Consider the following 12,386-nt stretch of genomic DNA (forward strand, 5'->3'; position numbering starts at 1 on the left):
AATTTACTCCTATTATGAATTTTTCTTTGTTCTCTTCCAATGTTTATTTGAAAAAGAAGACATCTAAGCTAAGGACCCAGCCAATTTTTGGTTCTGTACCCTGGAAAGCACTTGTTTATTAGTGGGTGAATTTATCCACCAATCAGCAAGAACAACCCAGGTTGTTCACAAAAAATTGGCCGGCATCTAAACTTACATTCTTGCTTTTCAAATAAAGATACCAATATAATAAAGAAAATTTGATAATAGGAGTAAATTAGAAAGTTGCTTAAAATTTCATGCTCTATCTGAATCGCGATTGAAAAAATTTGGGTTCAGTGTCCCTTTAAATTTGAAATGAGCAGTAAAAACTTCTGGCAATTGTCCCTCCCTCTGTATCATGTGACATCCATCAGCCAATCACAAACTGCATATACGTATACACTGTACTTTTGCACATGTTCAGTAGGAGCTGAAACCACAGAAAGAGTGCATAGAAAAATACTGTGCACGTGTGATAAGGGAAGTATATTAGAAAGTTGCTGCTTTATGTGAATCAGAAAATGTTAGTGGCCATTTAAGCATCAGAAGACAATAGGGTCAGGTTTTATGGGTCGTGTGGTTCTTACCTTCCTTACACAACCTGTGTTTGTATAAAACTGACCAGTTCCAGCTATGGCTCGTGCATCTGCCTTTGTAGTGCACACTGAGTGCTGTCACATCACTATAAGTGACATTACCCATCAGCACCTCCTTCCCCTCACATTACTTCCCTCTTTTTTACATTTCTTTACAGTTAGAGCAAAAGACAGAGAAAATGTGTCCTGTGGGTATCGTCCTTCTGTCTGTCCTTCTGACCCTCGTCACTGGTATGTAATATACTGTGTACAGCAGGGGTGCAGAGGGAGAGGGGCTGAGAGAGACTCAAATAGAAGGGGAGAGAGACACACAGAGAGAGAGAGAGAGAGAGAGAGAGAGACTCAAATAGAAGGGGAGAGAGACAAATAGAGAGAGAGAGACAGTGAGAGAAAGAGGCTGAGAGATACTCAAATAGAAGGGGAGAGAGACAGAGAGAGAGACAGTGAGAGAGAGAGGCTGAGAGAGACTCAAATAGAAGGGGAAAGAGACAGAGAGAGAGACAGTGAGAGAGAGAGGCTGAGAGAGACTCAAATAGAAGGTTATACAGACAGAGAGTGGGGGCTGAGAGAGACTTAAATAGAAGGGGAGAAAGACAGGGAGAGAGAGAGGGGCTGAGAGAGACTCAAATAGAAGGTTAGACAGACAGAGAAAGGGGGCTGAGAGAGACTTAAATAGAAGGGGAGAGAGACAGGGAGAGAGAGAGGCTGAGAGAGACTCAAATAGAAGGGGAGAGAGACAGAGAGAGAGTCAGTGAGAGAGAGAGTCAGTGAGAGACTTAAATAGAAGGGGAGACAGAGATAGAGAGGGGCTGAGAGAGACTTAAATAGAAGGGAAGAGAGACAGGTAGAGAGGGGCTGAGAGAGACTCAAATAGAAGGGGAGACAGAGAGAGAGAGACAGTGAGCGAGAGAGAGAGAGAGGCTGAGAGAGACTCAAATAGAAGGGGAGAGAGACAGAGAGAGAGTCAGTGAGAGAGAGAGGCTGGGAGAGACTTAAATAGAAGGGGAGACAGAGAGAGAGACAGAGAGAGAGAGTGAAAGAGAGGGGCTGAGAGAGACTTAAATAGAAGGGAAGAGAGACAGGTAGAGAGGGGCTGAGAAAGACTCAAATAGAAGGGGAGACAGAGAGAGAGAAACAGTGAGAGAGAGAGAGAGAGAGAGAGGGGGGGGGCTGAGAGAGACTTAAATAGAAGAGAAGAGAGACAGAGAGAGAGACAGTGAGATAGAGAGGCTGAGAGAGACTTAAATAGAAGGGGAGACAGAGAGAGAGAGAGAGAGTGAGAGATAGAGAGGGGCTGAGAGAGACTTAAATAGAAGGGAAGAGAGACAGAGAGAGAGAGACAGTGAGAGAGAGAGGCTGAGAGAGACTTAAATAGAAGAGGAGACATAGAGAGAGAGGGGCTGAGAGAGACTTAAATAGAAGGGGAGAGAGAGGCTGAGAGAGACTTAAATATAAGGGAATAGAGACAGAGAGAGACAGAGAGAGAGGGGCTGAGAGAGACTCAAATAGAAGGGGAGACAGAGAGAGAAAAAGGGGGGGACTGAGAGAGACTTAAATAGAAGGGAAGACAGACATAGAGAGGGGCTGAGAGAGACTTAAATAGAGGGGAAAGGGACAGAGAGAGAGAGAGGGGCTGAAAGAGACTCAAATAGAAGGGGAGAGAGACAAAGAAAGAGACAGAGAGAGAGTGGGGCTGAGAGAGACTCAAATAGGAGGGGAGAGAGACAGAGAGAGAGGGACTGAGAGAGACTTAAATAGAAGGGGAGAGAGACAGAGAGAGAGGGGCTGAGAGATACTCAAATAGAAGGGGAGAGAGACAGAGATAGAGAAACAGAGAGAGAGAGAGAGAGAGAGAGGTTGAAACAGACAGAGGGGGAGATTTAAATAGAAGAGGAGAGAGACAAAGGGAGACTCAAATAGAAGGGGAGACAGACAGAGATGGGGGAGAGTGAGAAAGAGAGAGAGATGGGGGAGAGTGAGATAGAGAGAGATGATGGAGAGAGAGATGGAGAGAGAGAGATAGAAAGAGAGAGAGAGACAGAGAGATAGATGGGGGACAGTGAGAAAGAGAGAGAGATGGGGGAGAGTGAGACAGACAAAGATAGATGGGGAGAGTGAGACAGACAGAGATATATGGGGAGATTGAGACAGAAAGAGATAGATGGGGGAGAGTAAGACAGAGAGAGATGGGAGAGATTGAGATAGACAGAGATAGATGGGGGTGAGTAAAACAGAGAGAGATGGGAGAGATTGAGACAGACAGAAATAGATGGGGGAGAGTGAGGCTGACAGAGAAAGATGGAAGAGAGTGAGACAGTAAGAGAGATGGGGGAGAGTGAGACAGTGAGAGAGATGGGGGAGAGTGAGACAGAGAGAGATGGGGGGACTGAGACAAAGAGAGATTGATAGGAGAGTGATACAGAGAGAGAGAGAGAGAGAGAGAGAGAGAGAGAGAGAGAGAGAGAGAGAGAGAGAGAGAGAGAGAGAGAGAGAGGGAGAGAGAGAGAGAGAGTGAGACAGAGAGAGAGACTGGGAAGAGTGAGACAGAGAGAGAGAGATGGTGGAGAGTGAGACAGATAGAGAAAGATAGGGGAGAGTGAGACAGAGAGAGATGGGGAGAGTGAGACAGAGAGATAGAAATGGGGGAGAGTGATACGAAGAGAGAAATTGGGAAGAGTGAGACAGATAGAGAGAGATGGGGAGAGTGAGACAGAGAGAGAGATGGGGAGAGTGAGACAGAGAGAGATAGAGAGAGTGAGAAAGGGAGTGAGACAGAGAGAGTGAGACAGAGAGAGAGAGAGAGAGAGAGAGAGAGAGAGGGAGAGAGAGAGAGAGAGTGAGACAGAGAGAGAGACTGGGAAGAGTGAGACAGAGAGAGAAATTGGAGAGTAAGACAGAGAGAGAGAGATGGTGGAGAGTGAGACAGATAGAGAAAGATAGGGGAGAGTGAGACAGAGAGAGATGGGGAGAGTGAGACAGAGAGATAGAAATGGGGGAGAGTGATACGAAGAGAGAAATTGGGAAGAGTGAGACAGATAGAGAGAGATGGGGAGAGTGAGACAGAGAGAGAGATGGGGAGAGTGAGACAGAGAGAGATAGAGAGAGTGAGACAGAGAGAGATAGAGAGAGTGAGACAGAGAGAGATGGGGAGAGTGAGACAGAGAGATAGAAATGGGGGAGAGTGATACGAAGAGAGAAATTGGGAAGAGTGAGACAGATAGAGAGAGATGGGGAGAGTGAGACAGAGAGAGAGATGGGGAGAGTGAGACAGAGAGAGAGATGGGGAGAGTGAGACACAGAGCGAGAGAGAGAGAGAGAGAGAGACATATGGGGGAGAGTGAGACAGAGAGAGAGATGGGGGAGAGTGAGACAGAGAGAGAGATGGGGAGAGTGAGACAGAGAGAGAGATGGGGAGAGTGAGACAGAGAGAGAGATGGTGAGATTGAGACAGACAGAGATAGATGGGGGAGAGTAAGACAGAGATAGAGAGGTGGGGAGAGTAAGACAGAGAGAGAGAGAGATGGGGAGAGTGAGACAGAGATAGAGAGGTAGGGAGAGTAAGACAGAGAGAGAGATGGGGGAGAGTGGGACAGAGAGAGAGATGGGGGAGAGTGAGACAGAGAGAGAGATGGGGGAGAGTAAGACCGAGAGAGAGAGATGGGGGAGAGTGAGACAGAGATAGAGAGGTGGGGAGAGTAAGACAGAGAGAGAGATGGGAAGAGTGAGACAGAGAGAGAGAGATGGGGGAGAGTGAGACATAGAGAGAGAAAGAGAGAGAGAGAGATGGGGAGAGTGAGACAGAGAGAGATGGGGAGAATGAGACAGAGAGAGTGAGATGGGATAGAGTGAAACAGAGAGAGAGAGATGGGGAGAGTGAGGCAGAGAGAGAGAGAGACAGAGAGAGTGAGATGGGATAGAGTGAGACAGAGAGAGAGAGAGATGGGGAGAGTGAGGCAGAGAGAGAGAGATGGGGAGAGTGAGGCAGAGAGAGAGATAGATGAGGGAGAGCAAGACAGAGAGAGATGGAGAAAGTGAGACAGAGAGAGAAAGAGATGGGGGAGATTGAAACAAAGAGAGACAGATGGGGGAGAGTGAGACAGAGAGAGAGAGAGAGAGATGGTGAGAGTGAAACAGAGAGAGACAAGTGGAGAAGATCGAGACAGAGAGAAAGAAGGGGGAGAGTGAGACAGAGCAAGAAATGAGGGAGAGTTAGACAGAGAGAGAGATGAGGGAGAGTGAGACAGAGAGAGATAGAGAGGGAGGAGAGTGATACAGAGAGAGAGAGAGACTCAAATAAAAGGGGAGAGAGACATGGGGGATAGTGAGACAGAGAAAGAGAGAGAGCGTGAGATAGAGAGAGAGATGGGAGAGAGTGAGATAGATAGAGAGAGAGACAGAGAGGAAGAGAGAGAGGGGGAGTGAGACAGAGTGAGAGATGGGGAGAGTGAGACAGAGAGAGATGGGGGAGAGTGAGACACTGAGAGAGAGAGAGAGAGAGAGAGAGGGGGGGGAGAGTGAGACAGAGTGAGAGATGGGGAGAGTGAGACAGTGAGAGATGAGGGAGAGTGATACAATGAGAGAGAGAGAGAGAGAGAGAGAGAGAGGGGAGTGAGACAGAGAGGGGGAGAGTGAGACAGAGAGAGAGAGATAGAGAGAGAGGGGGGAGAGTGAGACAGAGAGAGAGGGGGGAGTGAGACAGAGAAAGAGAGAAACTCAAATAAAAGGGGAGAGAGATAGAGAGAAACTCAAATAAAAGGCAAAAGAGACAGAGAAAGAGAGATGAGGGAGAATGAGACAGAGAGAGAGATGAGGGAAAGGGAGACAGAGAGAGAGAAATTGGGAGAGTGAGACAGAGAGAGAGATGGAGGAGAGTGAGACGATCATGATTTTCCAGAAAAAGCCCCAAAATCTCCAGCAAAAACTCAAATTCCTATTGTTCTCTAAAGAGGTAGAGCACACATTACATTATACCTATCTTGGGCTTACACTGAGTGCATCAGGAAGCTTTAAACTGGGCATCAAAACACTGCAAGAAAAAGCCCTTAGAGCCTTCCATGCAATAAAGAAGCTGCTAGCCAGTCTAAACCCTCCTACAGAACTGTTACTTAAGGGGACAGTCTAAACCCCCCTACAGAACTGTTACTTAAGGTATTTGTACCAATCCTGCTGTATGGCTGTGAGGTCTGGGGCCCAACACTGACCCAGAACTACCGAGAAAGGGACAAAACTCACAGAAATTGCACATCTCCAATTCTGTAAATATGCACTGCGGGTACACAGAAGCGCCCCTAACAATGGGTGCAGAGCAGAGCTGGGAAGATTCCCATTGTTGCTACCAATGCAAAAACGGGTGTACAAATTCTGGTGTCACCTCACAAATAGTGACACAAGCACACTTTACCACCAAGCACTCTGTGACCCAGCATCAAAAGCATTTAGAGAATATACATCAGACCTGCAAAACCCCATCAGCAGAAGCACAGCCCATGAGAGAGTGTCACCAAACACCTTACAAACAGCTCTGAAGGAGAGGTACACTGGGCACTGGGAGGAACAGATAGGGCAACAGAACAAGATGGAGTGTTACAGGTCTTTACAGAGAGAGTACAGACTAGCTGAGTATCTCACATGTGTCACTAAACACCTTACACACAGCTCTGAAGGAGAGGTACACTGGGCACTGGGAGGTACAGACTGGGTAACAGAACAAGATGGAGTGTTACAGGTCTCTACAGAGAGAGTACAGACTAGCTGAGTATCTCACAAGTGTCACCAAACACCTTACAAACAGCTCTGAAGGAGAGGTACACTGGGCACTGGGAGGAACAGACTGGGTAACAGAACAAGAGGGAGTGTTACAGGTCACTACAGAGAGAGTACAGACTAGCTGAGTATCTCACATGTGTCACTAAACACCTTACACACAGCTCTGAAGGAGAGGTACACTGGGCACTGGGAGGTACAGACTGGGTAACAGAACAAGAGGGAGTGTTACAGGTCACTACAGAGAGAGTACAGACTAGCTGAGTATCTCACATGTGTCACTAAACACCTTACACACAGCTCTGAAGGAGAGGTACACTGGGCACTGGGAGGTACAGACTGGGTAACAGAACAAGAGGGAGTGTTACAGGTCACTACAGAGAGAGTACAGACTAGCTGAGTATCTCACATGTGTCACCAAACACCTTACAAACAGCTCTGAAGGAGAGGTACACTGGGCACTGGGAGGAACAGACTGGGTAACAGAACAAGAGGGAGTGTTACAGGTCACTACAGAGAGAGTACAGACTAGCTGAGTATATCACATGTGTCACCAAACACCTTACACACAGCTCTGAAGGAGAGGTACACTGAGCACTGGGAGGTACAGACTGGGTAACAGAACAAGATGGAGTGTTACAGGTCTCTACAGAGAGAGTACAGACTAGCTGAGTATCTCACAAGTGTCACCAAACACCTTACAAACAGCTCTGAAGGAGAGGTACACTGGGCACTGGGAGGAACAGACTGGGTAACAGAACAAGAGGGAGTGTTACAGGTCACTACAGAGAGAGTACAGACTAGCTGAGTATCTCACATGTGTCACTAAACACCTTACACACAGCTCTGAAGGAGAGGTACACTGGGCACTGGGAGGTACAGACTGGGTAACAGAACAAGAGGGAGTGTTACAGGTCACTACAGAGAGAGTACAGACTAGCTGAGTATCTCACATGTGTCACTAAACACCTTACACACAGCTCTGAAGGAGAGGTACACTGGGCACTGGGAGGTACAGACTGGGTAACAGAACAAGAGGGAGTGTTACAGGTCACTACAGAGAGAGTACAGACTAGCTGAGTATCTCCCATGTGTCACTAAACACCTTACACACAGCTCTGAAGGAGAGGTACACTGGGCACTGGGAGGTACAGACTGGGTAACAGAACAAGAGGGAGTGTTACAGGTCACTACAGAGAGAGTACAGACTAGCTGAGTATCTCACATGTGTCACTAAACACCTTACACACAGCTCTGAAGGAGAGGTACACTGGGCACTGGGAGGTACAGACTGGGTAACAGAACAAGCTGGAGTGTTACAGGTCACTACAGAGAGAGTACAGACTAGCTGAGTATCTCACATGTGTCACTAAACACCTTACACACAGCTCTGAAGGAGAGGTACACTGGGCACTGGGAGGTACAGACTGGGTAACAGAACAAGCTGGAGTGTTACAGGTCACTACAGAGAGAGTACAAACTAGCTGAGTATCTCATAAGTGTCACCAACCCAAAGCACAGACAGATACTCACTAAATACAGAATCTCTGACCACCAGTTGGAAATAGAGACTGGCAGATATCAGACAAAATGGAGACCCAGGGCAGCCAGACAATGTGCACAGTGTGACAGTGGGGACATAGAGAGTGAAGCGCACTTCCTCTTGTACTGTACAAGATACAAACTCTTAAGGGATAAATACTTCCCAAAAATAATGAAAGAAATAACAGACTTCCCACAGATGTCGGAACTAGAAAGACTATGCGTACTCTTAGGAGAAAACAACAAAGCTACAAGGATAGTAGCAAGATATGTAGCAGACTGTCACATGACCAGAACCCCCAATCAGATTAAATGAACTATCATATTTACCCACTATACTCCTACTTTATAAATTGTTATTGATTTGTTTTATTGTAACATATTACTTTGGCAACACATGTAATAATGTCATGCTAATAAAGTATTCTTGACTTGACTTGAGACAGAGAGAGATGGGGGAGAGTGAGACAGAGAGAGATGGGGGAGAGTGAGACAGAGAGAGATGGGGGAGAGTGAGACAGAGAGAGATGGGGGAGAGTGAGACAGAGAGAGATGGGGAAGAGTGAGACAGAGAGAGATGGGGGAGAGTGAGACAGAGAGAGATGGGGGAGAGTGAGACAGAGAGAGAGAGACTCCTATAAAAAGGGAGAGATACATAGGGTGTGAGCTAGAAGAAGAATAAGTAAAGAGGCATATTCTAACAGGCCTGTTACTGTAAAATTGCTAAATCTACAAGATAAAATACAAATCATGAGAGCATATAAGAATAGTTCTATAGACTTTAGAGGTAAAAAGATTTTATTGTTTAATGATTTTTCTGTGGAAACTTCAAACAAACGACGTACCATGGCCCCAATATGCACACAAATGATACAACAAGGGTTAAAAGCTAGACTATTATATCCCGCTAGAATTAGTGTACAATTGCAGGAGGGGTATAAGACATTTCTGGAAGAAACTGAGGCTAGGGAATGGATAGGTTCAAGGTACCTGTAACCAGATGGCAAGAGGGAACTCTCTCCAGAATCACAGATGAGGGAATTTATTTTTTATCCATTTTCTTTTTTCTTCTTCTTCTCTCGTGGTTTTATTATATTAAATATTTCTTTGTATTTCTTGTGTAGATGATTTTAAAGTCTATATCGTGGAATGTAGGTGGCATTGCATCACCAATTAAAAGGAAATCAATTTTAAAACTTGCTAAATGCCTGGGAGCACAGATATTATTGCTTCAGGAAACACATTTAAAGTCTCAGGAAGCCTTAAAACACAAAACTGGTTGGGTAAAAGAGTTTACATGCACAGCTGGGGAGAAAAGGAAAAAAGGCCTTGCAATTCTGCTGAGTAAAAACTTACACTATAATATTAAGAATTGTATAGTGGACAAGAAAGATAGATACATAATAACAGATATAGGCCAATAGTTATCAAGCTCCGTACTTACCTGCATTCAATGGCCCCAATACGCTCGCCTAAGTTCGCCTAACATCGCTGCCGCGGACCTGAATAAGCTCTCCAAAATTATCAAGAAAGCTGTCAAAAAGCCGCACACCAAGTACGGTGCGATGAGCAGCGGACTGTTGTTAACTAACAGTCATCGATCTCGCTGCTCTTCGGCTTTTTCCCAGCTTTATTGATACCCTGTCACTAAGCACTCACACTATACTATACAGTTTAACCCCCTAAAACGCCGCTCCCGGAGCCCCCCACAACTAAATAAAGTTATTAACCCCTAAACCACCGCTCCCGGACCCCGACGCACCTACATAAAGTTATTAACCCCTAAACTGCCGCTCCCGGAGCCCACCTCCACCTACATTATACATATTAACCCCTAATCTGCCGCCCCTTATACCGCCGCCACCTACATAAACTTATTAACCACTATCCTGCCACTCCCGGAGCCCGCCACAACTAAATAAAATGTTTAACCCCTAAACCGCTGCTCCCGGAGCCCACCGCCACCTACATTACATTTATTAACCCCTACCCTGCCCCCCTACACCACCGCCACTTATATTAAACTTATTAACCCCTAAACCTACTATTATTAACTAAATTATTCCTATTTAAAACTAAATACTTACCTATAAAATAAACCCTAAGATAGCTACAATATAACTAATAGTTACATTGTAGCTAGCTTAGGGTTTATTTTTATTTTACAGGCAACTTTGTATTTATTTTAACTACACTGTCAGAAAAAATGTGCAAAAATTGTACCTTTAGAGGTACAACAACTTGTCACTGGGGCAGTACCCTCAAAGGTACACCAGATGTACCCTTTAAAATGGGAACAAATTGGTACCCTTGCAGATTGTACCTTTCAAAGGCAAATATGTACCTTTGGTGACTAGATTGGACCTCAGTGCTATGGTACCATATTGTACCCTTAAAAAATGGTGCAAATTTGGCCTTTTAAGGGTACTGCCCCAGTGACAAGCCCTTTGTACCTCATGATAGCAAATTTGTACTCAAAACAGAATATTAAAAATGCTGTTTCATTAAATTTATTATATAACATTCAAATATGCATTCATTTAGGGCTCCATGTACGAAGCAGCGAAAGCTGCTCCGGAGCCTTTGCGGGGCAGGTTCGCATATGCGAGCCTGCTTCCCGCAATGTAAGAAGCAGCGGTCATTAGACCGCTGCTTCCTACACCCTACGCCACCTCTTAGGTGGCGAAGCAAAATCACCGAGAGCTCGCTCGCTCTCGGTGATTGACAGCCCCTTCAGTCGCGTGATTGGTCGCGCGACTGAAGGGGCGGGCATTACACACTCCGCTGAGTGTGTAATGATACATACGGGCAAGCGGATCAATAGATCCGCTGCCCGTGTGTAGCGGAGGCGGGCGGACAGCGTCGCGAGTTAAGAAGCTGTCCGCCCGCCTCTTAGTACATGGAGCCCTTAATGTGTATTTTTTCAGGCAGTATTACAATAGCCACACTGTAGCTTTAAAAAAAAGTTTGTATACTTAACTGTAGCCATGTAGCAATTCCAAAGACTGCTACAGAACCACCTGATTGAGCCAAGCTAAACAATCAGTTCCAAAAAGAGCTATTCAAAGAATTTTATATCACTCTGTTCTAGACTCTAAAAATACCCCATTTAATTTAGGGTGACATGCCACATAAAACATAAATATATAGAAAATATATAGAAAACAACATAATAATAAAATATAACTCTAACGAAAAGAAGGGGGATTCGGGGGAGGGATAAACGATAAAACTCACAACCATACATTGAATTGTCACTCTATGCAAAATATATGCAAATGAGTCTATTTACCCAGTACACATTTTGGTGATGAACCTACTACCAATAGATGGAGCTGTGTTACACATGTCAAGGAACATTCAACCAACAGATGGTGCTATGGTGTGTTACACAATGTCCATGTATGTGACTGGGGAACGGTTACAATTTTTTTTAGTTTTTTTTTTAAAAAAGGTTCTTAAACAGGTCTTGTTTATTTTATAGAGTTTAAAACAATTTTTTTTCTTTGTAATTTTAGTTAATACATTTGTATTATGTTTAAGAGTTAACATCTTGATGCTCTAAATATAAACATTTAAATGTTAAGTGCTTGTTTGCTATTTAGAACCAGCAACACAGTATAATTGAATATATGGGTTATTAAAGGGACAGTCTAGTCAAAATTAAACTTTCATGATTCAGATAGGGCATGAAAATTTAAACAACTTTCCAATTGACTTTTAACACTAAATTTGCTTTGTTCCCTTGGTGGTATTTTTCAAAAGCTAAACCTAGGTAGGCTCAAACAGATTTCTAAACCGTTGAAAACCGCCTCTTAGCTTAGAGCATTTTGAAAGTTTTTCACAGTTAGACAGTACTAGTTCATGTGTGTCATATAGATAACAATATGCTCACTCCCATGTTGTTATTTGGGAGTCTGCACTGATTGGCTAAACTGCATGCCTGTCAAAAGCACTGAGATAAGGGGGCAGTCTGCAGAGGCTTAGATAAAAGGTAATCACAGAGGTAAAACATATATTAATATAACTGTGTTGGTTATGCAAAACTGGGGAATAGGTAATAAAGGGATTATCTATCTTTTTAAACAATAACAATTCTGGTGTAGACTGCCCCTTTAAGTGTTTTTTTTTTGCATTCCCCACTTCTTGCATATTACCAACAACCATTGAACATAATTATTTTGCTGTACAACATGTATGTTGCATTCATTTTGGGTGACTGACAGTTATGTGAATATGAATAATTGAGCTGTACAAATGATTTGAACTTGCAGGGTTTGGCAACCTTGAACCACCCATCCCCCTCAACCTTTTAGTCACACAAGTGATTGTACCTTTTTGGGGGGATTAAATGGTACAGACATGGACCCTTTAACAGTTGGAAACATATTTGTACCTTATTTACTGCTAAATGGTACATATTAGTTCCTTAAGGTGTAATTATGATCCATTGAGGGTACAACT

At 44.5% G+C, this 12,386-nt stretch overlaps 1 protein-coding gene across 4 annotated transcripts in view; it reads left to right on the forward strand.

The window, feature by feature from the left end:
- The first annotated feature begins 774 nt into the window (after positions 1-774).
- LOC128652790 (uncharacterized) overlaps positions 775-12,386 on the forward strand; it is a 653,660-nt gene continuing 642,048 nt past the window's right edge. For all 4 annotated transcript variants that reach the window (XM_053705722.1, XM_053705724.1, XM_053705723.1 and 1 more), the window contains exon 1: positions 775-848. In XM_053705722.1, coding sequence (XP_053561697.1) covers positions 797-848 — 52 coding nt within the window. In that variant the 5' untranslated portion in view covers positions 775-796. The remainder of the gene's footprint in view (positions 849-12,386) is intronic.

The sequence above is a fragment of the Bombina bombina genome, chromosome 3 (assembly GCF_027579735.1).
Source record: "Bombina bombina isolate aBomBom1 chromosome 3, aBomBom1.pri, whole genome shotgun sequence".
NCBI lineage: Eukaryota > Metazoa > Chordata > Amphibia > Anura > Bombinatoridae > Bombina > Bombina bombina.